The 27173-nt window shown below is 36.3% G+C and overlaps 3 protein-coding genes across 3 annotated transcripts in view; 2 read left to right on the top strand and 1 right to left on the bottom strand.

Annotated features, from left to right (window-relative positions):
- Positions 1-21427, top strand: LOC139981610 (A-kinase anchor protein 10, mitochondrial-like). Its single transcript, XM_071994127.1, has 12 exons — positions 1-192; positions 1288-1539; positions 2315-2878; positions 3804-3902; positions 5053-5140; positions 5513-5636; positions 6041-6177; positions 7079-7223; positions 9190-9434; positions 10075-10163; positions 13188-13234; positions 13900-21427. Exons 1-12 carry the CDS (start codon positions 168-170, stop codon positions 14008-14010), a joined length of 1926 nt encoding a protein of 641 aa, XP_071850228.1. The 5' UTR covers positions 1-167; the 3' UTR covers positions 14011-21427.
- LOC139981613 (tubulin delta chain-like) lies at positions 18870-24186 on the bottom strand. The gene is made up of 3 exons (XM_071994129.1): positions 24027-24186; positions 22522-23453; positions 18870-22020 (listed from the first exon to the last, which is right to left on the bottom strand). Exons 2-3 carry the CDS (start codon positions 23432-23434, stop codon positions 21638-21640), a joined length of 1296 nt encoding a protein of 431 aa, XP_071850230.1. The 5' UTR covers positions 23435-23453; positions 24027-24186; the 3' UTR covers positions 18870-21637.
- A 30-nt stretch (positions 24187-24216) lies between these two features.
- Positions 24217-27173, top strand: part of LOC139981611 (putative phospholipase B-like 2) — an 18473-nt gene continuing 15516 nt past the window's right edge. Inside the window, exons 1-2 of the mRNA XM_071994128.1 lie at positions 24217-24375; positions 24653-24876. Of these exons, the coding sequence (XP_071850229.1) occupies positions 24337-24375; positions 24653-24876 (263 nt within the window). The 5' untranslated portion in view covers positions 24217-24336. The remainder of the gene's footprint in view (positions 24376-24652; positions 24877-27173) is intronic.

Here is a 27173-nt window from a genome sequence, read left to right as displayed (position 1 = left end):
GCAAAACTGGTGTTGTCGAAATAGCTAACGTACAGTACGTAAACCACTTTACGATCAGATAATTGTTTTTCTCACATCTCACAAGGCATGTCATTATTTAAATGTGTCAAATCTTCATGCAGTGAGAGTCTTTTCAACGACGATGTGAACATCTTTGATTAAATACCATGCCTCTTTTTAAGAGAAAATCAGGTGAGGATCATGCCGGTATAGATTCATTGTAAGGCCAACTTGTCAATGTGTTTGTGTTGTGGTTATCCTAAATCAATAACATCTATAGCCTAGTCCAACAGTAGCCCTAGGACTAGGAGGAGTAGTACTGAAGTTAATGGTTTACAAACAAGGCGAGGCGTGACATTAGGCGTATAACTGACCTATGGCACAAATATAACTTTAAATTGGGCCTATGAAGTGGGTAGTAGTACCACAACTTCCAAGTGCCTAGTCTGTAATAAATGCTCCACAGGCCTAGGCCTAGCCTACTTCTTTGGGCTGTATAGGCCTCAACCAGGCTATAGACATGATGTAGCTCACAGGTAATCCCAACAGGAGACTAGTTCCACTGTTACTTGTAGCCATAAAAACGTCAGTGATGCAACTCAATATGAGTTGAAATTTATTGCGTGGTTGGCTGTAAGTTTATGTGAAGTTTTCTGATTCTGGAAAGAATTGCATGGACCAAATTTCTGACTGTTGGTAACCAGTAGTGCTGATAGTCGACTCATTCTTTTGTAGTCAATTAATCGCAAAGCTCTTCCGCGATTACTCGGTTACAGTTATAACGTCATCACTGTCATTTTTACATTGCAGAAATACAGTCAAAACAAATCTTTGCCCATGGTGCACTGTCTTTATTTATTTATTTGTTCTTTCGTGTCTTAACGTGTGGTGTTTATATCATAGTTATCAGATCTTTAGGAAATTTGTTATTACTATTTTGTTCCCGTTATAATCACAGGGCTTTCTTCACATGTGATTTAGTGAGACTTTGACTGATAGTGATCACACTTTTCAGTCTAAGCATTAGCAAAGGTTAAATTGCTATCATGGTGACCATAGAATCAAAATTGCAAAATGGCCAGTAACAATGAAGTCTTACCACATGTTTCACTAAAACTTAAAAAGCTTAATACAACCTTCAGAGAAAGAAACACATTTAAAGTAATTATCGTTTTACTTTTGACTGTAGTTCATATTTTAAGTTTCTTCTGTTATGCTTATCCACTACTGAATGGGACTTCAGTCACATTTTAAATATCAATGTTATATTTTGCTTCTTTCCAACAGAAAAACTGGTCCAACAACCTGTCGTACAGGTAAAACAACATCAACATCATTCCAACTCTAGACAACACACAAAGAAAGGAACTATACAGGATGGTACAAAGCCAAGTGAAGATAGGATTGGAGTGGAGGATGTACCAGGGGGACCTCAGCCATCTATGGGGAGTACCAACGAGCTTCAGAGGACCTTGAGTAATGAGGAGGGCAAGCTTGGAGACCTTGGGACTGGAAAACTTGGGGAACGAAAAATACCAGGTTCGGTGAAATGTTCCCACATTTCATTCATTCATTTATTTGTTTCCACATTCAAAATATATTACACAATAATAGAAGAAAATGTATGTGATGCACTCTCGTTAGCTAAATAATGATTTCCAGTGTAGAGAACAATTATGGTAGTTATCTCATCTAAATATGCAGCCCTTTAGCAGAAGTACATGCTACTGCATATGTCATGTTGCACCACTCAGGTTTGTGTGCGTTTGCCTCTTGGCAAATGCAAGTGTAAGTTTGTTATTATAATGTAGCATGTGGAAGGGTGTTAAAAAAAATGTTTATTTTCACAGTTAAACCTGATGTGGAGAACAACTTGTGAGGCCCTTTATTTTCATTTCTTCGATATGATTTCTAATAATTGCTGCTCAATGTGTTTATGAAAGCTTTAATCTACTCAAAGGAGTAATATATTGTGTAGTTCGAGCAGGTTTCACAGTTCTTCTGCTGTTCCCCTTTAGATCAAAATCATTGGATATCTAGACCATCTTAAACAAATCATGTTCTATCTGTATTGCATACATCTTGCGATCATATACCTGATATATATGCTGTATGTTTTGTCAGTACTGATTAATTTTACCAATGAGAATAAATAGCTGATTCAAGGTACAAGTTTCAGATTCCACATCTCATGGCTGCTCTAGGGTAAATTTCTATTCACTTCCATGAAGCTCCATAGTGCCTTTAGTAGTGTCCTTTAGCAAAATCCTCCTATGACAAATCACCAATTTAATGACATTCTCAAACTTCACAGATCAAGCTTCTTTATTTGGAGAATCATCCACTTCAAACCGATCGAGGCTCTGTAAGACCTTGCCCGATTTTCTTCATGACAACAGTGCACTACCATACTTAATACAGTTTATGGACTCATTCAATGCAGTACAGGTATTACAATGCTGGCTGGCCACCGAGAGCTTTAACAAAGCATCGTGGTCGCACAGTCTAACGACGACCATGGAGATCGAAGGCAAAACGAACATTCCAAACGACGGTGTCGTCGGTCAGGAGGAGGGTAGAGACATTACACAGACACAGAAGGGTAACTCAGAGACTAAGACTGTGCCAAAGATTCAACTGAACGGATCCTCGCTGAATGACAAGGAGAGCGTATTAAATAACAACCAAAGTAGACAGAGGATTAATCCCATGGATTCACCCGATAAACCGAACAAAGGCAAAACTCATTCTCGAGCCATGTCGGACTCGGCCGCCGTAGAAATAGCAAAGTTAGCGGAGAGGAATAGCAATATGAACGGTCGCGGGAAAGGTCACCGGAGGAACATATCTGACTGGAAGAACGTTGACCCCAAGACAGGTGAGCTGAGATTAGTAACCATTTCTTAGTTTGTGCTAAATGTGGTTTAAGCACTTTTTTGAACAAGAATGTAATCCTTGTGTGACATAAGGAAAAAAGTGACTTAACAGGTGTCATACCCATTGTCCGATCTAGTCGCTTATCGTAGATGGCTAAAGAAAACTTTTTCTTTGAACCCAGTTTTCAAATCAGATTGCACAGTTACATTTGATGTTTCAGTGTTTGGATGGTATGCAGTTCAGGGTATTTCATTTCATAGATTTGACAGGAACAAGAGCTAAATCTTCTCTGTTTTGCACTCGCTTTTGTCACAATAAAAACGAAAAGTCTACAATGTGCCGCCATCTGGACCAGGAATAGCCAACAAATGACAATTTGATCTCCTAATTAACAACCATGACCCAAACATGCCATCGAAACTTTGCTGCGCTTTTGATACCAGGCTTTTGTTATTATTTCGATAAATTGACCCTCTCGGACAGTCTCAATCTGAATGTAGAACTGTGTTCAATGGAGGTGTAGAGTGAGGGTATGCTACATCACCCTGTGTGATATGCATGGTAGGAATGATTACATTGGTCTATGAAAAACTATCGCAGAAGACATTTTTGGGCCCGACAGATAGAAGTTGCTGATGCTCAATGCGGTGTGGTTTTGGAAGGTACCTGTCAAGGGGCATGTGTTGACATGTGTTTGTGTTTCATATGTTCAAAACCATTTATTTTGGGAAAGTCTGAACATTTATAAAATATTGTCACATCATTCTAACATCATTACATCCCTGATGGCGGTGCTAATGTAAAATAGAAGCTAGCAAGCATTTTCAGCCAATTGATAGAAGACATTGATGAGGTTAGGTGCAATTCTATCACCTGGTGATGATGATAAATTCACACCGGTTTGATATTTTTACTTCATACTTTAGCTGTTGAGAGAGATGCAATCAATATATACACCAAATTTCTATGCAAAGATGCTGCCACACCAGTAGGTCTGCCAGAGGACATGAGAATCTCAGTCATTGGTAAGTAAGACCGTTCAATCAAACTTGAAATGTAGATTTTTAAGACAATTGAGAGGCAGTTCAAACATGCCATAAGTTCACAACCATACCTGATCCACCCATTCGAGTCACTCCAAGATTAATGTATGTCGTCCAGTTACAGAGTTGTGAATCTAAGAGACTGACTTCGGTCAGCTTGTGGCTTTTATAAGTCAATGAGGCTTCTTCACAAGTTTCTGCTTGCTGGAGGATCTTAAATACATACATACATATTGCTATATACTTTCTTATTCAATAGTAATCAAATTCTTCCTACTCTGAAAATTAACTAGAAATGGAGGTGCACATGGGGACGTAATTGGGTTCTCGGCCATGCAATGAGCAAAGTAATTGTAAACAGACTTTTAGCAAGACTATGCTCTTAAATTTAGATATGTCATTAACAGGGAACATTGCCATTGAAAAACCATTCAATGGGATCTCATTTTAGGTTTCCATATTTAATAATAGTCTAGCATACATTATCTTGTCATTGCATTATGTTTATAGCTACTACGGACACCTAGCCATTTCCCCATATTCCGTACATTTGTTGTGTTCAAATTTTTGGAAGAGCTCTTTACGATTTCGAAAATATACACATTTCAATTTTTGATAAATCTGTGAAACTCATTAAATATATGCAAATTATGACATGGAATGTTGCGCTCATCAAAATTTCTTATGTTAGGCCTTAATAAGTTAACTCCTACAGTACCTACATGTATCACTTGAATAATGCGTCGTTCCTCTTTTCATAGAACACAATATAATATGTCAAAGCCACTAACCTGTGTTCAGTGTCCTTGAACGAAGGTTGTAAAAACAAAGGAATAACGTAACAGAAAATTAGGCAGTCACTTCCTTTACATGATCAATGTGAATAACTGTACAGGTAGCTAATGTTTATTCATAAATAAAACTAGAATTAAGAAAAGACTTGTAGAATGGTCAATCTTTGGTGGATTTTGATGAGAGTTGCAGCTATTTTCATAATTTCTTATGATGATTAGACTGATTAGGACAATGTTGTTCACATATGTCTGTAGACCTTTAAGGTAAAGACGTGTTGATTTCCAAAATCGTTAACACTACTCTCATTAAGTTTTAACCGTCTTTTTTGTCACATCAGCCAAAATTTGTCCACCGGATGGAGGGCAGCTTGACCCAGATTGTTTCAAAGAAGCTCAGGAATATGTCTATAGTTGTTTAGAAAAACAGTGAGTATTCCTAACAAACTCAGTGGTATTTCAAGTTGTATTTAATTTGCTTTACTTATTTAAGTGATGTTGAATTGTTTAGACCGAAGAGTCTTCACTGATTGTTAGAAAGATAACAAATATGTAAGGACTCTTAAAGGGAAGAACCATGGATCTTTGACTGAGGTAATATTTCAAGTTTATTTTAATGAGTGATTCATATTTGGTCTACCACAATATCTGTCGAGAGAATACCAACAATTTTAATGTACTCTTTTAATTTCTTATTGATTATTTGTTGAAGTTTGAATTTGAAACTTTTCAACTATAATTTGATTTCTGAATTGGCAGTACTTTATTTACTTCAGTTGGATTTTTCTTTTAACTGTGCAGATATTTTCCAGAATTTTTAAGAAGTGAATTCCACTGTAAATACCAGGTGGATATTTTAACAAGTGGAAAGGTGTATCTTGCCGATGTTCTCTACAACGAGAGCGCAACCTCTTATCTCATGGAAGTAAGTTTCAGCAAAACATCACCTCTCTTATCAAACTCTAAACCATATCTACCTGAAAAGATTTGTTCTCTTTGGTTTATGTTGTTTTCTTCAAAAGAGTTTGAAAATGTTTGAACAAAGTATGTTTCTTTTTTTTGTATCTTCTAATTTTTAATCTTGTTATGTTATGTTGTGTTCATACAAGCTGCGTATTGTAACATGGCTCAAGTATTACACTTTAATTGATAACATTTTGATTGTAGAACAGGAATTTCTTTTTTTATGTTGTTGTTATTGCTGCATTGGTGGAATTTGATGAGAAAAAATTAAAATCAAAACAGCACAACACACAAGACAAAGTTGTGGTACATAAGTAGGTATAACTTTTGTTGAATATTATTCTTAATTTTTGTTGTTGTTGACAGTATTTGGATCAAGAAGGTTCCGTTCACATGCTTCATTTTTGGCTGGCAGCGGGCAACTTTCAGCAGCAGCTGTTGATGCAGCAGGGTCAGTACGATGCCCAGCAGGCACAAGATGATGCCATGGTGCTCTATGATAAGTAAGTCAATAAATTTAAAACAGTGTCATAGTCTTGTATCAAGACCAACAGTTAACCCTGGCAGGTACAGGGATATGCTATGGTACTCTATGATAAGTAAGTCAATAAATTTAAAACAGTGTCATAGTCTTGTATCAAGACCAACAGTTAACCCTGGCAGGTACAGGGCGATGCCATGGTGCTCTATGATAAGTTAGTCAATAAAATATATACAGTGTCGTAGTCTTGTATCAAGACCAACAGTTAACCCCCAGCAGGCACAGGACGATGCCATGGTGCTCTATGATAAGTAAGTCAATAAAATTAAAACAGTGTCGTAGTCTTGTATCAAGATCGACAGTTAACCCCCAACAGGCACAGAGCGATGCCATGGTGCTCTATGATAAGTTAGTCAATGAACATTAAAACAATGTTGTAGTCTTGTATCAAGACCAACAGTTAACCCTGACAGGCACAGGACGATGCCATGGTGCTCTATGATAAGTTAGTCAATAAAATATATGTACAGTGTCGTAGTCTTGTATCAAGCCTGACAGTTTGCCCTGGTCAGTCGCGAGCAGTCACACCCACTTAGTCAAGAGTCACAAATTTTACTGTTAAGCTTTGTTAGATGAAGATCTACATCTGCTTTCACTTAGTCGCTATGTACTCTCTGCAAGTGGTTGGAACTATATTGCGCGATGTTTGAGCTCTCCCCTGTATGATAAATTGACTTCCTGACACTTCAATTCTATTCTTAGTGCCACACATCTTTCTTTTTGTTATATACAGCAATTAATTCAGTAACCTTTATTCCAATGACGTTTTTTTTCTTCTTTCATGTTTGACATCAATCATTTTGGATCATTTTGTTTCTACTTCTCCAATTGTTCATTGAGTCAATGTTTTCCGTCCTTGACAGATATTTTTCTTTGCAAGCTGAACATCCCTTGGGCTTTGATTTTGCTATTCGCTGTGAGATTGAGAGTAACATATGCAGGGAGGGAGGTCCTCTCCCTAACTGCTTTGCCGCAGCTATGAAGCGGACGTTCACAACTTTAGAAACAGTAAGTATGATCATATCCATGGAGAGAATGGTCTTAGAATGGAGAGAACGGTCTTAGAATTGAGAGAATGGTCTTATAATAGTCTAAGAATGGAGAGAATGGTCCTAGAATGCAGAATGGTCTTAAAATGGAGAGATTGGTCTTAGACTGGAGAGAGTGGTCTTAGAATGGAGAGAGTGGTCTTAGACTGGAGAGAATGGTCTTAGAATGGAGAGAATGGTTTTAGAATGGAGAGAATGGTATTAGAATAGAGAGAGTGGTCTTAGAATGAGAGAATGGTCTTAGAATGGAGAGAATGGTCTAAGAATGGAGAGAATGGTCTTAGAATGGAGAGAATGTTCTAAGAATGGAGAGAATGGTCTTATAATGGAGAGAATGTTCTAAGAACGTAGAGAATGGTGTAAGAATGTAGAGAGTGGTCTATGAATGGAGAGAGTGGTCTTAGAATGAAGAGAATGGTCTTAGAATGGAGAGAATGGTCTTAGAATGGAGAGAATGGTTTTAGAATGGAGAGAATGGTATTAGAATGGAGAGGATGTTCTGAGAATGGAGAGAATGTTCTTAGAATGGAGAGAATGGTCTAAGAATGAAGAGAATGTTCTATGAATGGAGAGAATGGTCTTAGAATGGAGAGAATGGTCTTAGAATAGAGAGAATGACCTAAGAATGGAGAGTGGTCTTAGAATGGGGAGAATGGTCTTAGAATGGAGAGAATGGTCTTAGAATGGAGAGAATGGTCTTAGAAAATGGAGCCAATGGTCTTAGAATGGAGAGAGTGGTCGTAGAATGGAGAGAGTGGTCTTAGAATGGAGAGAGTGGTCTTAGACTGGAGAGAGTGGTCTTAGACTTGAGAGTGGTCTTAGACTGGAGAGAGTGGACTTAGAATGGAGAGAATGGTCTTTGAATGGAGAGAATGGTCTTAGAAAATGGAGCCAATGGTCTTAGAATGGAGAGAATGGTCTTAGAATGGAGAGAATGGTCTAAGAATGGAGAGAATGGTCTTAGAAAATGTAGCCAATGGTCTTAGAATGGAGAGAATGGTCTTAGAATGGTCACAGAATGGTCTTAGAATGGAGAGAATGGTCTCAGAATTGGGAGAATGGTATCAGAATGGAGAGAATGGTATCAGAATGGAGAGAATGGTCTTAGAATGGAGAGAATGGTCACAGAATGGTCTAAGAATGAAGAGAATGGTCTAAGAATGGAGAAAATGGTCTCAGAATGGCATATTTGTAATTAAAAACTGCTTTTTTTCAGAAAAATAACTAATATAGCAAAAAAAAGGACCCAATAAATCAAATGTAATTGAAAAATTCTCATTTTCGTTGAAATACAATAAAAAATAAAGTACTGGAAAATTTGTGTTGTGTCTTCGTGATTAGCAACCACAAATCAACACCACATGTCCCACTTACCCCTACCCCCCTGTAATTATGACAATTACCACCTGATTGCATCAATGAAGGAGAAGGAGTTAAAAGAAAGCATTCATAATGATACATAAGTAGCACATAAATGTTTTCCTTCACCTGCCATCTAGTCACACATTTATCATTCCTCAAAGGTCCTACTGTTTGTACATAACAAAATATGAAAAAAATAATTGCACCTTTTATAGACACCCACCAGCTAGACCACAGATGTCTGAATTCAGAACCAACCAGGGTTGTGAAAGGTCAACCACAGATATGCCTGTAGCAGTAGCAAGACACAATGGAAATATGCTATACTTTAAAAAGAAGAGATAGGGAAAACCCCATTGGGGATTGAACAATGCAGTCTGTGTAGTTAAATAGCTGGCAGTCTGACCTCAAACTGTCAGAAAAGTTACATTGTTAACATCAATAGTGAGCAGCCAGGGAATTTGGTAGAGAAATTTTGCATGTGTTGTATTTAAATGTTTACGAAGAAAACACTTCCCACCTGTCGTCACGAAGTTTTCAACTTTTTTATTTTTTTTCCGCAGGTTTTTTTTCCCGGTTTTCTCTCCAGTCAGTTGTACTATAAATTTTTATCCGAGCTGATCAACTCCATGAAGACCGAGAGCAAGATCCCTCCAATACCAGAAGAAGCGTCCAAAATGAAAGAAACGCCAAAGCCGCAGAAGAACACCCTCCTGGCGGACGGAGTCAAGAAGCTGATGGAAAGCGACATGACCATCGACCCCCTCCAGCTCGATCCGGACACGTTATGGAAGAGAAGCGACCCAGGGTATTCAAACCTCTTCCACATTTCAACGGGAAAATCCCCCAACCCCCCCCCCCCCCCCCGATATTTCAAAATTTGGCGTTCCGTGTAGAGACTCTGTGTCGAAATTTGTAATCTCGAGATCCGGTCAAGTTCCTTTCTTTACGCTAGACTGAAATAAATGGAGCAGAATAGTAACTGTGTTGTGAGATGAAAGAAACATGTCTTTTATATATTACACCTATATTACACCTACTGTGCTACAGATAATATATAGCATTTTATTGAACAATGACAATTATTGCACTCACTGTACACCAGACATATATGCAACTACTAGGCACTGTACATGCTATGTACAGTAACCCTTGTAACGGATGTTTCGTATTTACATTTTACTGTGTACTGGATGTGTGACAGCACACAACAGACACAAGTAAGGTAGTTGATAGCAAAGCAGATCTTGTTTAGAACCTTGTGACTGAAATAATGAAATACAAACTTCAGGTTGGTTTTTTATTAAAAGTTCCATATTTGTATAGTTATGTTGCAATTAATTACTGATGTGATCAGAAATGTGAGAATTTTCAAAATCATGTCAACCAAAGAAAAGCTCTGTGATATTTTCTTAAAATGACATTTTTCCCTCTCTCTCCGTTCACAGAGACATGACATCATTTGGGATGGTGGACTCAATGGGCCAGTTTGTCCCAGGATTTGAGGTCGATCCCGAATCAGTTAAGAAACGGACAGGTAAATATCGAGTTGTCCCATTAAGTTAAACTGAGCGTCTCCCTGTCCTGTTCTGTGACAGAGCATACATTTATCCAGGGTTGATAAAAACCTTGCAAGCCCTCTGAAGCAAGTTTGTGGGAAATTCACAGTCCTATCACAGAGGGAATCAAAACACTGTAAAAATATGTATCTTCCTAAACCCAAAGAAATTTTCCAAATATCTTCTCAATACTTTTTTATTCTTCTCTGGGGATGGAGAACTCTCCATGACAAGCATTTGGCATGCGTCTTTCTACAGTAATGAAATCTGAAACCCTCTCGTCTGACATAAGATATATTTAAAGTAGAGCAAGTTGACAGCCTGCATTTCAAGTTTGCTGCCATCTCTTTCCTTCTTTTACCACTTCCCTTCACCCATCACTGCTGAATATAACCCTGTTGATGGTTAAAATATGCTTAAGAGCTTTGTGAGAAAGACTGTCCATAAAAATTTCAGTTTAGGTAACTATTTCTGAGAATGTCCTAAGTCACTGTTATACATTTTAAGCTTTTTTCCCTGCAAGTGCATCAGCTTTTCAATACTGTGATTAAATTTTTATGTTAGTCAAAAGATAAAGGGTACATCTTAATTTAATATGATGGTCAAAAGACAAATAGTACATCTTAATTTTATATGATAGTCAAAAGACAAACAGTACATTTTAATTTTATGTGATAGTCAAAAGACAAATAGTACATCTCAATTGTATATGATAGTCAAAAGACAAAAAGTACATCTTAATTGTATGTGATAGTCAAAAGACAAACAGTACATTTTAATTTTATGTGATAGTCAAAAGACAAATAGTACATCTTAATTGTATATGATAGTCAAAAGACAAATAGTACATCTTAATTTTATGTGATAGTCAAAAGACAAATAGTACATCCTAATTTTATATGATAGTCAAAAGACAAATAGTACATCTTAATTTTATGTGATAGTCAAAAGACAAAAAGTACATCCTAATTTTATATGATAGTCAAAAGACAAATAGTACATCTCAATTGTATATGATAGTAAAAAGACAAGTATTACATCTTAATTGTATATGATAGTCAAAAGACAAATAGTACATCTTAATTTTATATGATAGTCAAAAGACAAATAGTACATCTCCATTTTATATGATAGTCAAAAGACAAATAGTACATCTTAATTCTATGTGATAGTCAAAAGACAAATAGTACATCCTAATTTTATATGATAGTCAAAAGACAAATAGTACATCTCAAGTTTATATGATAGTCAAAGACAAATAGTACATCTTAATTCTATGTGATAGTCAAAAGACAAATAGTACATCCTAATTTTATATGATAGTCAAAAGACAAATAGTACATCTCAAGTTTATATGATAGTCAAAAGACAAATAGTACATCCTAATTTTATATGATAGTCAAAAGACAAATAGTACACCTCAGGTTTATATGATAGTCAAAAGACAAATAGTACATCCTAATTTTATATGATAGTCAAAAGACAAATAGTACATCTCAAGTTTATATGATAGTAAAAAGACAAGTATTACATCTTAATTGTATATGATAGTCAAAAGACAAATAGTACATCTTAATTTTATATGATAGTCAAAAGACAAATAGTACATCTCCATTTTATATGATAGTCAAAAGACAAATAGTACATCTCAATTGTATATGATAGTCAAAAGACAAAAAGTACATCTTAATTGTATGTGATAGTCAAAAGACAAACAGTACATTTTAATTTTATGTGATAGTCAAAAGACAAATAGTACATCTTAATTGTATATGATAGTCAAAAGACAAATAGTACATCTTAATTTTATGTGATAGTCAAAAGACAAATAGTACATCCTAATTTTATATGATAGTCAAAAGACAAATAGTACATCTTAATTTTATGTGATAGTCAAAAGACAAAAAGTACATCCTAATTTTATATGATAGTCAAAAGACAAATAGTACATCTCAATTGTATATGATAGTAAAAAGACAAGTATTACATCTTAATTGTATATGATAGTCAAAAGACAAATAGTACATCTTAATTTTATATGATAGTCAAAAGACAAATAGTACATCTCCATTTTATATGATAGTCAAAAGACAAATAGTACATCTTAATTCTATGTGATAGTCAAAAGACAAATAGTACATCCTAATTTTATATGATAGTCAAAAGACAAATAGTACATCTCAAGTTTATATGATAGTCAAAGACAAATAGTACATCTTAATTCTATGTGATAGTCAAAAGACAAATAGTACATCCTAATTTTATATGATAGTCAAAAGACAAATAGTACATCTCAAGTTTATATGATAGTCAAAAGACAAATAGTACATCCTAATTTTATATGATAGTCAAAAGACAAATAGTACATCTCAAGTTTATATGATAGTCAAAAGACAAATAGTACATCCTAATTTTATATGATAGTCAAAAGACAAATAGTACATCTCAAGTTTATATGATAGTCAAAAGACAAATAGTACATCCTAATTTTATATGATAGTCAAAAGACAAATAGTACATCTCAAGTTTATATGATAGTAAAAAGACAAGTATTACATCTTAATTGTATATGATAGTCAAAAGACAAATAGTACATCTTAATTTTATATGATAGTCAAAAGACAAATAGTACATCTCCATTTTATATGATAGTCAAAAGACAAATAGTACATCCTAATTTATATGATAGTCAAAAGACAAATAGTACATCCTAATTTTATATGATAGTCAAAAGACAAATAGTACACCTCAGGTTTATATGATAGTCAAAAGACAAATAGTACATCCTAATTTTATATGATAGTCAAAAGACAAATAGTACATCTCAAGTTTATAGATAGTCAAAAGACAAATAGTACATCCTAATTTATATGATAGTCAAAAGACAAATAGTACATATCAAGTTTATATGATAGTCAATAGACAAATCGTACATCTTTAATTTTATGTGATGGTCAAAAGACAAATATTATATCTTTTTTTTTGTTGCTTACTTTCCACAGCTTCAAAATTTTCTTTGAAAAAGTTGGTAACTAAAGAAGAAGATAAGGTGAGAACGAAGATTGTTTCCTTAGTTAATCGGAAAATCATTGCTTCTTCATTTATTTCTCAAATTTCAAACTCTGCTGCATCACGCTAACGTAGGATACGAAAAAGAAAAAAAGGAGAACGCAAGTTATCTTTTGCAAGACCAGATTTTTTTGGCTGCCATCTGTTTTTCTAGCTTTAACCCGTTTTGAAATTACAGAAATTTCAGCCCTTTTTGAAATGAAAGAATAATATTTGAATTACAGATATTGAAGATATTTAAATTTGTTTTAATGTATTGATGAGAGAAATAAGAAGGAAAATACGAAAGAGCAACATGTGAGATGCGAGAGACCTTCTCATAGGCAAAGCTATTTGACAGTTTAATTGGAACCTGATAATGAGACACATGGCTGTAGTACTCCTTTCTTTCTAAGTTTCTACCCTATCATAATTATCTCATAACCCTACATGTAATGTATAGGGAAGTGAGATATTGTACTTCACTCCACATCAGAGATGTGAGGAAGTGTGTGAATGTGTCAGTGAGTGAGCAGGTTTGGGGAAGAAGATTTGGCTAGGGCTTTCATATATTGACCCTACACAGGGTTTGTTTGAGGTTAGGAAACCGTTTGTTGACAATTGTGTTTTTTCTTTCTTCCTTCTCTCTCTATTTTCTTTGTAAAGGCTAAAGAACAAATGGCTCTACAGATTGCTCAGATGATTATCAATGATGTCACAGTCCAGACAAAAGGATCCAGCAGCCAAGCCAGATCACCTGATCAACATCCTTCTTGACCTCTAGTGAGGACGGACCTCATCAGTATTGACCTTTCAACCCTAAGTTGTTTCTTTTCTCTCTCTCTTTCGCTGACATCATGTATTCTTTCTTTGGTTTTATATCAAAACTGTGTGTGCTCATTAGTCAAGACAATAGCCCATTGATTATACAATTAGCATACTGTGGAAAAGGAAGGCAGAGTTTGGAGTATCCCTTTTGATTCAGATAGATACCACGTTAGAAGTGAATGAAATTTGCAGAAAAGAACATTTTTTTGATCCAACATTACATAGGTCTGTGTGCAGCTGTACAGCTGCCACACTATGACACTTGATATTGAATTTGTCGGTGTCGGTTGCCGTGATTTCTTCCGTCATGTCACAGTCTCTCTCCCAATAATTTTACAGATTACTTCTACATCGGTAAAGTAGAGAGGTTTTTCCCAGAGAACGACTTCCTTTGATAGACTCGACATTATCCGTGCATTTCTTCCATGTCGACATCTACCTCATGGTTTGGATATTCCAGTGACACAGAAGCTGTGACACTGTGACAGGGAGGGCTAGCAGATATTCCACGATGCTTGTTCCAAATTTTCATCTCAATATTCTCAGATTTCATTTTTAGGAGATGGATGTCTGTCTACCACCAGACATGAATCAGCCGTTACCGAATGTAAATGTGCAGCAAGAGATTGATGTTACACAACAGTGGCCTCATTGATATGGTGCTGTATATTTATTACACCGTCAATTAAGATGTAGAAGAAACAAACCCATCCACAATATTTATCTGATATCTTTAATAATACTTGTGATGAATAAATTACCCAAAACAGCTAACAAAAAAAACACATTTGATTCTGTATGGGAGATAACATGTTTTAATCTGTTGTCACTTACTAGACTGAAGACTTAAACAAGTTTAAAAATGACGTCACAGATACACTAGTGCTCAAATGTTTCTGATGAAATAATTTGGTGTTGTCGTCATTACTTTGTTCTTCACAGTAGTTACAAATGGTTTTGCCAAAATGACAAAAAACTCTTTAACCTAATACTGGCATTGCCTCAGTTACACTTGTCTTACTCTCCACATAAAAATGTTTAACATGAAAAGGAACTAGAAGATTTCGCCGCTAATAATTTATCCAGTACAGCATCGCAAAATGCTATTCAAAATGGTCAAATTGCTATACAAGTCGAAAGATATATAGCACTTTTTGAACGCAGAAAACTTAAGTATTTTACTACAACATACAAATTCCAGAGCCTTGAAAAGTGCTACACAAAATTATTCCCTGCTAGTGTTGTTGTATTACGACATGTATTACCTTTGATTATGACAAGTAGTTCTTATTTAGGATTGCTGCCCTCTATTCCTAAGAAACAGGATGTTTGTTTGGGTGTGCTGTTAGTGACTGCTAACTTCTACCAGATATAATGACATGACAACAACACAAGAAAGAAAGCAGACTTATACATTGCATTAAACATCTTTTGTAAGAAGATAAAAGATAATACCTCAAGTGTCACTTTGATGGCACACATTGAAATCACTGCAGAGCCCCTACATGACAACTGCAATGGTTACGTCTCCAAAGTCAAACGAGATATTCTTTTTGGCAGATGTTCGTCACAATCAGACATCATATAAATGTGATGGTTGGGTTTTACCCCTCCTGAAGGGACGGAGATACAATGTACCGAGCGTGGTGGACAATATTGGCTAAGGCGTTTCGGACTCGTGATCCAAGGATTGCTGGTTTGATTCCTGCCTAGTTCATGACGTTGTGTCCTTGGGCAAGATGCTTTATTTCAATTGCCTCTCTCCACCCCAGGGGTTAAATTGATACCTACGAGGTAACTAGTCATTGGGCGCAGTATATAATTGCAGCCGACTGGAGGGATTGTCTCTGGTACAGGTCATCGTTGACCAGGGGTAATATTTTGTCTGTATCATGGTTTGAAACCTATCGCTGGTATAAAGCGCAATATAAAATCAAATATTATTATTATTATTATAGCTCATATATCAGCAAAATCCAATTTTCATATAATTTTTTTATTTAAATAAAGTGACCGGTGGACAAACAGGTCAGTAGCACAGGATAAGTGAATACACCATTCTCACATTGCCAAACCCCACCCATCTTCCTCTGATTAAAGGGAACCTTACAATGTACAAACAGAGATGTTACATTTTGCATATGTCCCACGTTTTTGTGAAATGTTAAGCAAATTTTCTTGTATAATCTCCTGTAAGAAAGATAATCATTATTATTATTATTTGTGTTACTTGAATATCTGGGTGCGCTGTATGAATCACCAATCCCATGTGGGTTATCAAGATGATATTTTTTATGTGAAAAGTCTGTTACAGATATTTGGCCCCTTTTTGTTAGTAATGAGGAGTGGTGATGAATTTCCACAGTAGAGATATGTATATTAAAAAAAAAAAAAAACCAACTCACAAAAAAAAAAATGAAGAAGAAAAAAAAAGGGTATCCCAGTGCACTTACCTCACTCTGTGCAATAATTTATTTTGAGTGATATTGTTTGTGTTTTCATTTTCATATCATTTCTTCAATGTTAAATTCAAATTAAGTCTATCACCCTCTTTGTCATAATCCTGTGTATAATATCCTACCTCTTCTTGTTGGAAATCAGAGTTTGAAATATTTTGCAGGAAGGTTTGTCTGGTGCCTAATTCCATTTAAGTTCTTTTGGTGTAGGAATGTCATCGTTTTTCAGCGGGCAGGACATTTTGGCATCAGGTCAACACATCCCAAATTGTGCAATCTTTACTGCGTACATTTTTACTGTTGTTGTTGCTGTAGTACGTGTGGTTCAAAAAATGACCACATTGTGACGGCATGTACATATCCCCCTCAACAGTGTGTGTGGCATAGAACATGGTTGTAGCATTGGTAACCTATGCACTTCTTTTCCTTTGGAGCCTCTGTTGCAACTGATCAAATGCAATTTTTTCCCCCTTCTGTTTAGACAACCATTCAAACAAATATAAAGTGGTCAAGAGCCTCATGATTTTTGGAAAGATTCACCCCGAAAACAAAAAAGAGAGTGAAATTTCAAGTCACACATTTTATGTGATGTTCATTGTCTGTTTTGCAAAAAATACCAATTTGGACTCAGCTGGCCGGATGCTTAAGAAAATAGACTTCCATTGGTTGGGTAATCATTTTGTTAACTTTTCATAGAATTGCAAAGTGTCACTGCGTCTTGTCCTAAGTGTAGATACTGCAGATGAACACAACGTTTTTCTCTGAGAAATTCAGGGTTTTAAATTGAAAAAGTAAAAAATAATCATCAGAACAGTTATCTGTGAAGTTTTGAGTTTTTGAAAGATCTGTTTTCAAATTGCTCGTAATTTCTAACCATTCAGAAAGTATACCGAGTAATTTGACCATCACAGAAAATGTTTATAAAAACTGAGTTGGCAACGAGATGTAATTAAAATTTTTGCATTTGTGAAAATTGCTGTTGTCAGGGTAGATTCCATCCACGGAAGTTTTTGTTTATGTCAGGACCAGCATTTGAAAGGTCAACATTGTTTTTCGGTAAAGCTTATTACATCGAATTTAACCATTACTTGCATCGATAACAATAAACCTTTTTACCCTTAGCCCTAAGTGACCTTTGGCATCATTAATTCTTCGATATTCCTCTGTCCCGCTGTTTGTTCATTTTGTGCCAGTAGGTCAAAGCCACCAGGTGGATTCTTTTGGGGCTTTTGAATTGCAAGTTTACTTTTAATCGGTTTTAAAAAGGAGAAGAAAAAAAAAATTAAATATTGAAATGAGATATGTGATGTTGTCTTCCTAGGTGATCCATTGTAAAAAACAAATCAATCTAGCAATAATGATGCAAATTGTAAATTTAAATCATTTTAGTTTACTTATAGATCAAGAAAGTTTGTACTTAATGGAATTTTGATTTTGTGATAATTACTTAAAAACATTAATAATGTATTATATAAGTTGATGTATTAGCTGTTAATATAAATTATACAGGTGACTTGCAATGGTGGGTTTTGTGAGTATAGTTAACCTAAAGGCATTGAAGACTCGCCCCAAACCGCGTGCGGCCATCTGAAAAAGTTAACTTTCTGTTGCTTGCAAGTGATGTTTTGTTTGTGTCGCTACAAAATTAAGACAGTAATGAAACGTGATACCTTGTTATCTTTAGCTGGACCTGAGATGTCCACCGCTGTATCGTTTATACACTGTGCTGTGCGTGTTGACCGCAGCTGTATGTACTGACTGTACACTAGTGTCTAATTGCCGACGGTAGCAAGCTGTGTGCATATTTTCTGGGATCGATGGGGGTGTCTAACACTTCTGTTACACCTCATTCGAAACTAGGTCAGATTACTGGCAATAGACGTTTCTTTTTGCGCGAGTCTTCACACCCTTTAAGAGGTCACAGGTCATGATTTTTGTGCAGAGTTTTTGGTGTAAATATAACTTCTGTTTCTGACACAAACAGGCTGTCAGATTATCCCATAATTTTCCTCTCAGTGTTTACATTGAGTCTTTTATTTTTTAGGTTGATGAGATGATGATCAGGGATGATGAATATATTATATATTCTCCCTTTGCATTTGAACTTTAACATGAATACTCACTTCTGTACGTTGATTGTTGAGACTGTTCATGCTATAAATATTCTTTCATAATTTTTGCTCTGCATAATTCAGCTTTAATGTGTTCAATACAGAATTGCGATGGTAAAATGGCTATTCTGCTCAAAATCCATTTTAAAGACAATCAAGGACGGATGGAATAGTACTGAGATTTTGACTGGAAATGGATGTTTGACAGAGATTCCCCGTATAACTCAAATCAGTTTCTTTATGAGCAAACAGGACTTTGTTAACTCATATGGTGTCAGAAGTGGGATTGCAAAAAGGTCATTTATGAGAGGAAAAGATGCTGCATATTTATATATTTTATTTTAAATTCATTGATTATTATGTTATGTGATGTCAGCATAGATATTTGCTCTCTTATGATTTAGCTGAGCTGTGCTATATGTCCTGACTTCATTCCCTTTTTAATTTTTTCTTCTTTTTTTTGTATCTATTTCTAATGATAAGAACTCAGTGTGGAAACATGATAGTTCTTGGAATATGGGAACCCCTACCATCAGAGAGATCTTTTTGAAACTGTGTTATTCTGTTGCACTCCCTCCTGGTTATTGGATGTCAGCTAAATTTCCATGTGAAAAAAGGTTAGAAAATAAAGACAACTCTTGAAGTATACACCTGTGTAAAATGTTGCAGAGGTCAAATGGGTTTGTACTTGTGTGTGTTTTGACAAAGTGTAAGTGGCCTATTTGTTAGAGAGTCAAGCATTGCTTACTAAACAATTTTATTTCTCTGAAGAAAAAAGACTGAATACTGAATAGTTTATGAACTGTCATTATTGCTGTTTATAAACAAAATTTGACAATTTTTGTCGTAATGTCAACAAAGGATATCCCAAAGCCCAAAAAAAAAAAAAAAAAAAAAATTAAAGAAACTATGAAAATAAAAATGCAATTTGAATTTTTTCTGCTGCCAATATTTTTTACTTCAAGAACAAATAAAATATATGTTCATGGCCTCTTTTTAATGATGGTGCAACGAAACTTGAAAATCTAAAAGTGTCCTGTAGTTGGTAAATGATCTGTTACACACATCAAAATGTAAGGTATCATATTAGAGGCACAATGGAATTATCAGCTGTTGATCCCACCTGAATTAGACAAGATTTTTTTCGTTTTTGAAACGTCATTCATTTGTTCCATTTTATTTTAATTTTTGTTTTATCGTTTAATTTTCCAATATCTTTGATAATTTTTGTATAATTAGACTGCAGGCAAGTTTTATTTGAGTATGTCACAGATGTAGAATATATTTTATTTTCATGCATGCTTTTTTAAAGGTTTGCTTATCGTCCATGCCATAAAACCTATTTTTGTTTTTTGTGTTCATGTTAATGAAAACAGCAAAATTGGTCGACTCAGGAGGCACATATATAACGGTATAAATTTGTGAGCGATTTTTCTCGAAAGGAACCAAGACTGATCTCTATGACGTCAGGGATAGTTGTCATATGTACAAGGAGACATTTTGGTCGTAGCAGACATTTAAAAAATCAGCCCTGGTTTCATAAATCTTGAGAAGATTGCTTGTATACATAAAACACATTGAAAGTATGTAGCAATACCATGGTGTGAGTATGAGATGGACTATCTGACTATAAAGCGGTAATGCCACAACGAAGGGGCATAATGTTACCTCCCTACTTCCTCCTATGATAACCCCTCCACCTCCCCCAAAGAAAGTTCATATTTAACCACAAAATAGAACAAATTGCATTTCTTGTAGGGTGTCGATGAACAAATCAATAAGAAGCATGTGTTTTTGTTGAGATTGGGTCGGGGAGGAAGGGGAGAGGGAAGGAAGGGGGAGAGGGAAGGAAGGGGGAGAGGGAAGGAAGGGGGAGAGGGAAGGAAGGGGGAGAGGGAAGGAAGGGGGAGAGGGAAGGAAGGGGGAGAGGGAAGGAAGGGGAAGAGGGAAGGAAGGGGGAGGAAGTGGGGGAGATAGGTATATGTATGTTTCAGTGCTTGGGTGACTTCTGTTCATCAAGAATAAGCAAATAGTGGCTCAAGGAAGTATGTGTTCAGTATGTAACTTGTAACCATGTCTTCACAGACTTATTTGCTATTCAATATAGCTTGGGATGAGAGAAACATTACTTCTTTGACAACCACTAAAGTATTTTGTCATATCCAAAGGTATGTACTCCCAAAGTGTTTAAAAGTATCAACAGTTTCTGGAGTACAGTTTTCTAGACAGATTTAACTATCTGTTTCTTGTTTTTAAGAAATTGACAAATACCTTACATCATTGTTTCAATCATACTAATGTTAAACAGGTCATCTTGTAAATCAGTTTCAGACTTACTCTTCTAGTTTTATCAATTAATCATAATCACATTGCAGCTTCCAGTTGTGATATGGCAGTCTGCTAAATATCAGATAACAACTAGATCATATGAATATGAAAATATCTGTATGAACCAACACATCTCTGCTTGCTTTTCAGTATAAGGTTCTGAAATCAAATCGAAATCCACATAATAGCTATTACTCATTTGTATATGTATCTGTGTGTGTTTGTATCACAACAAACCCAAGCTAACTTAACAAAGAAATATTTTCCATTTAAAGATTAAAACAAAAGATTAAACTGTAATTATCATAATGTATTACACCAGAGTGACATTTATTGCAATACTTTGTACATTTAAATATTGAGAGAAAGCAATTCTTTATGTAATTTTGTCACCCTCGTTTAACTTGCAAAGAAAAGGAATAAAAAAGAATATGAATTTGATAGAAAAATAAACAGTTGCTTCTAACTTTTCACTTTGTTCGTCCAAGTCTGTAAACTTTGTCTGTTGTTTTTTTCCTCACAATTTTTTTATTTCATCGTAGGAAGAAAATGAAAAATTAAAGAAAAAGAAAATCATATTAGCAGAGATACGACACTGTGGAAATGGCTCTCTGACACGTTGCTGCAACTCATTTTGTGTTGGAATGTTTTGAGATTTGCACTTCAGAGTTCGCTAAAATTCTAGACGGAATTGTAATTACCAATGGTCTGTTCAAGTTTTGCAAAGCAGTCGATAAATTCCTCTTCTTGCATGCCATAGCGGGTGTACCAATGGGTGTATGCCCGCATAGCAAACATACCCCAGGCTTTCGAAACCATCGTATCTAGGGCACGGATGGGCGTCTGACAGTTGCTCAGGAGGGATGTGGACTTTTCGTATCTCAAGAGAGGCAGAGACTGGGTGAAGGATGCAAACCCAGCACCTCTTGGAATCCAGGATGGATAAATCTCCGGGCTGGAGAAGATACCCGTGTCGACTGACTGACATCCTTTGCCTCGAATCACCATCAAGTTGGAAAGAGTTTTGTTTCGTGAGTTTGACGGTTTGATGTGCCAGTTTAAACCTGTTGATAGGCACACAAAAAAAAAAAAAACCTGAATGCAAGCATGCAGAATGATCATTTGACCTTTAAATAGCAAATAAACAAAAATTCTGGTTTGTTTTGCTTAGCCATTACAAGTTTTAATCACCAAGGAAACGTGAATCCATTGACTCTGCTGAACTTTGACTTCTATAAATAAAAATAAAAATACAGTATTAAAACTTCGTACTGGGCTTCTACTGTACATTAGGCAGTCAACCATTTTTTGATTCCTTACCAAAGGTAAAAGGAATCTTTGTGATGCTGATGGCATGTGTGATGCATGTGTGTGTGTGTGTGATGCCTTGTCAACCAGTTTGTGTTAGGAATATTACTTGAGAGAGTTTAAGTGAAAAGTGCAGATTTGATTTAAGAACTGCAGAAATATGCATGCAAGTTTGAGATTTAACCAGAAACTGAAGAATTAACCAGGGAAAAATATTAAATAAAACACTTTTAAAGTTTCATACAGCATATATGTACCTTCATCTATGACACTTTGTGTCAAGAGCATCTGGAAAGTTCGTTTAGTCAAAGCTGGCCAATTAAACGTAGAGAAAGAGACCGCGGCCTCCGAAACCTGGGGCAGGAACCTTGACGTCAATAGTTTGTAATCCGGATGGGGAACTAAATGTTCCAAATAACGGCCGAGCAGATTATCGGATCCATCGTGGGACACTGCGGGCTGTAACGATGCCACCAACTGCTCCGACACAACTCGGTTCATGTCGTCAAAAGTCACTTTGGGAGACGAGCCGAGAGTCTGGGCGATCTTACGGATGTCATCATTCTGGAAAATCAGGAGAGCATCAGAGCTCTCGGAGAGATGTGCCATGGACAGCACCGCGTTATAGTTTTGTACAATAACCTCGCCTGCACTATGAGGCCAAACCAAGACATTGATCAGAAACGATTTGGGATAAGCTTCTTTCAGTGCTCGAGTGACTCTGGTCCCTAATCCCGACCCAGTGCCTCCACCTATACTCATCAAACTGCAAAAGCCACCAAAGTGATCACATTTCTCCAGTTCTCTTTGGACCAAATCTAAAACTTCTTGTTCGCATTTTGCACCGTGGTTGTAGAAACCGTCTGCCCAATTGTTGCCGGCACCACGTCTTCCGCTGAGCTGCTGATCTGAAGGATAGCACCATCTTCCTGTCTTTTTCGCCTGGTCGAACACATTGCTCACTACTTTGCCCTCTGTATCCACGGAGATGGCCCTGGCTTCAAGTTTATGATCTTCACCAGAGACAAAGAAGCGATCCAGACAGCGACTTTGATATTCTTTGGAATTTCTTTCCTTTTCTCTTTGTTGCAAGTCACTCATCAATGTGTCAAAAAATAACTGCCCTATTTGATTTCCACACTGTCCCAGCTGCAGTGATATAACTGACATGTTGCACTGCGTTTGAAATCTACAACAGGAAAAAAATAAATGTGTATCATTCCAATAACAATACTATAGGTGTTGTTCATTGTTGAGACATTAACCCCAGTAGAAATTGATTTTTTCTGTCTACTAAAGTAGTACATAGCAGTAAGCAAACTTATTTTTGTTACATTGCAGTTCGGTATACAATTTAGGCATTGGCTAACTGAAACTAACAGTTTCCCCGTACATACTGTACAGGAGGCAGGAACCCTCCATATATAATCAAGACAATATTTTATTTCAGTCACTCTCCATCCAGACCATGATCACAACGAGGAGAAATTTAGCGTATGCTACCTAACTTTTTTATAGTGGCTATTCTGAAAGAGTTGTTAACCTAGACTATTGGAGAAATAATTTAAACTTCTAAGTTGTTACTACTACTAGGCTAGGCCTAACGTTAGTTAGAGGCCTTTCATTACTAATAATACTATTACGACTAGGGCCTAGGCCTATTACTACATTAGCGTTAATGACAAATATGACGGTGATCGAGTGTAGCCTAACACAGTGCAGCCTAACTGTCAAGTCTTAGCCAATTATATAATTTATTTACCTCACATTATGTTAATATTACACCTTATGGTGCACGATCGAATAAATCCATGCGGCTATTAACATTTTTCATGTTTTGGAACCGGGCAAGCTCCACTGTTGAATTTAGCGCTCTTTAAAGTATAGCCATGACGTATCGTACAATAGGGACTTCCCCAAAAAAGTTATTGTCCTTTACAGTGACAGATAAAGCCGCAGGCTCACGTGAGTGGCCTTACGTTGCATATTCTGGCGAAATCTTTGAACTGGTGCAGTATTGATTGGTAGAACGACATACGTCTACATACAGTAAACTGCCAGTGCTTCGTCTCATGGATTTCACTTTTCTGAATAATTTGCCAAAGAAAAGGGTAGGTAATAAATATAATACTAGCCAAGGGTGGCTAAGCTTATTCAATATCCTATTTGCATTCAAAGAATCAAAATACAGTAAGGCTTATACAGTGATAATGATAGGCTTCGAGTGAGAACCTGAGCCAAACCTCCTGCGGCTTTTGACACTATTGAACAGGCATAACAGCCACTTGACTTTGAAAGTTGGCAGCTCAGCATTAACTATCAATAAACAGCGGAAATAATATATTATAATATGTAATAGTATATTTCTATCTCTTTAAATTAATATAGATCTCCAGACCACATCGACAGATGGTACGAGAAATCACGATGGCCGTGGCAATCAATCTCTTTCTCTCATTGATCGTTCTTTTGTCTCTGCTGCCAGCATCGTATGGAAGCTCAACAAGAATTGCCTCGGTTGTAATTGAGGAGAATGAATACGTCATCAAGGAAGGTGTTGTCAAAGGATGGATAGCCAAGGGCAATTTTACAGACTACATTCAGGAACACGGGTAAGGAAAGGCTCTGACATTGAAGCAGCTTCTTGCGATGATTTTTGTGCAATCTTTAAAAATTAAAGGCATGCTGTATTGGCCAGATTTTCAAGTATGGTCACCTTTGGTCAAAATTCTGAAAACTATTTTTGTTATCACCCTGAAGGTAATTTAGCTCACTAGGACATGCAAACATCTTGTGTGTTCATTTAGAATGTCTGAGAACAATTTGGAGAGTGAAGACCTCCAGGAAAGTAATGTTTGAAAACTTCTAGCAATTATACTGGGCCTATACTGACTACCTTTAAGGAACTAAATTTTAATAGTGAAATGATTCACACAAGTTCACACTTGTTTTAATACCCCACCCATAAAAATAACACAGTGATCCAGCATTCAGTTTGTTGACTTTCACTTTAGCCAGGAAATGACTGACAACCTGATCTTAAAGTGAAAGGACTGGATGCGACTCTCATCTTCTTTTCCTTTATCGAAATCAAACAGTGATGTATTTAATAAGCTTGACTAGTTCTGCATTTCTGAATGAACTAATAATGACGAAAATAGTCCAAAAGTTTGACATTTTTCGATGTGCACAGATGTGATTGTAATAAATTATAATAATGTAAAGAAAGGTTCTCTGGGTTAATTGCTGGCCAAGATCGGCCATCCAGATCTCTCCTGTTGGATCAATAGTTTCTTGTCACATAGGACCCAAAGTGTGATTATCGATGGTATATCATCAACATCTGCTCCTGTTCTCTCAGGTGTTCCACAAGGCACCTGTCTTGGCCCAGTTCTGTTCTTATGCTATATAAACGACATAACTTATCACATTAAATCGCAACTTTGTTTATTTGCGGGTGATGCTTTGCTGTATAGGCCTATTCACTCTTTTGACGACCATCTCATCCTCCAGAAAGATTTGAAGGCCCTTGAATCCTGGACTACGCTCTGGGACATGAAATTCAATCCCTCTTAATGCTTCATGATGTCTACAAAGCGTAGCGGGGCAAAATCTGTGTTCTTTTACTCCATATATACAATCAAATATTGGAGTGCGCGTCACTGTGCAACCTTATCTTGGTATCCTGTTTAGTGACAATTTATCTTTCTCTACATAAGATTTGCTCTAGGACCAGCAGAACCCTTGGCTTCCTTAATAGGAATTTGCGCTCCTGCCCACCAGAATGACGTGAATTGGCCTATATGTCTATGTGTCATTCTACTCTTGAATATTCAGCTCAGATTTGGGACCCCTATAAGGTCTCAGACCAAGATAAAATAGAAAAAATTCAAAGGAAGGCAGCACGCTTTGTAACTCGAGATTTCCGTAGGCAATTGAGATTTTGAAGACTTTGAAGTGGGAACCCGTCACAGAAAGAAGGAAAAGGGCCAGACTAACACCTCTTTTACCAAATTATTAATGGCCTAATTGCAGTCCCAAACGAGACTAATCCCTTCTTGAAACCAGGGAGGCGTGGTCGCTGTACTCAAATTCCACACAATCATCGTGCTTTTCAGTATAGCTTCTATCCTAGGACCATAAAAGACTGGAATACATTATCCTTGGCCGTTAAAGAGAGCCCTAGTCTTGAGGTGTTTAAGACAAGGTTGCCCACACATTATTATTAGCTCTGCTGCGCTGCGCACCAACATCCTCGTTGTGATACCCGAGAAGGGTTTTCAACGAGTATTCTACAGAAACAGAAACAACAATTTCTGAATACATTCAACCAGGCAAAAATGTTTCAGTTTCATTTTGCACTAACAGTTTTGAGATGAATATGAATCATTTAATATAATACTGCAGATTGTCAGATATTAGCTCTGCTGCGCTGCACACCAACATCCTCGTTGTGATACCCGAGAAGGGTTTTCAACGAGTATTCTACAGAAACAGAAACAACAATTTCTGAATACATTCAACCAGGCAAAAATGTTTCAGTTTCATTTTGCACTAACAGTTTTGAGATGAATATGAATCATTTAATATAATACTGCAGATTGTCAGATATTAGCTCTGCTGCGCTGCACACCAACATCCTCGTTGTGATACCCGAGAAGGGTTTTCAACGAGTATTCTACAGAAACAGAAACAACAATTTCTGAATACATTCAACCAGGCAAAAATGTTTCAGTTTCATTTTGCACTACAGTTTTGAGATGAATATGAATCATTTAATATAATACTGCAGATTGTCAGATACTATGATTCGGGACAGAGAAACTGCTACACATTTGGCAATCTGACATTTCCATTAAATATAGCATTTTGGTATGTGATAAATGAAGCAACATTTTGCCTGTACACT

The sequence above is a fragment of the Apostichopus japonicus genome, chromosome 15 (genome assembly GCF_037975245.1).
Source record: "Apostichopus japonicus isolate 1M-3 chromosome 15, ASM3797524v1, whole genome shotgun sequence".
Taxonomy (NCBI): Eukaryota; Metazoa; Echinodermata; class Holothuroidea; order Aspidochirotida; family Stichopodidae; genus Apostichopus; species Apostichopus japonicus.
This window is presented reverse-complemented; position numbering and strand designations above follow the sequence as displayed.

Bases quoted from the DNA above. Each gene is read 5' to 3' on its own strand.
- LOC139981610 (XM_071994127.1), top strand. From the start codon at position 168: ATGCCTCTTTTTAAGAGAAAATCAG. The intron at 1,540-2,314 runs GTTCGGTGAAAT...CAAACTTCACAG, and splicing joins TGGGGAACGAAAAATACCAG to ATCAAGCTTCTTTATTTGGA. The intron at 5,141-5,512 runs GTGAGTATTCCT...TTAACTGTGCAG, and splicing joins TATAGTTGTTTAGAAAAACA to ATATTTTCCAGAATTTTTAA.
- LOC139981613 (XM_071994129.1), bottom strand. From the start codon at position 23,434: ATGTCAGTTATATCACTGCAGCTGGGACAGTGTGGAAATCAAATAGGG. The intron at 22,021-22,521 runs GTACATATATGC...GCCTATCAACAG, and splicing joins ACAAAGTGTCATAGATGAAG to GTTTAAACTGGCACATCAAA.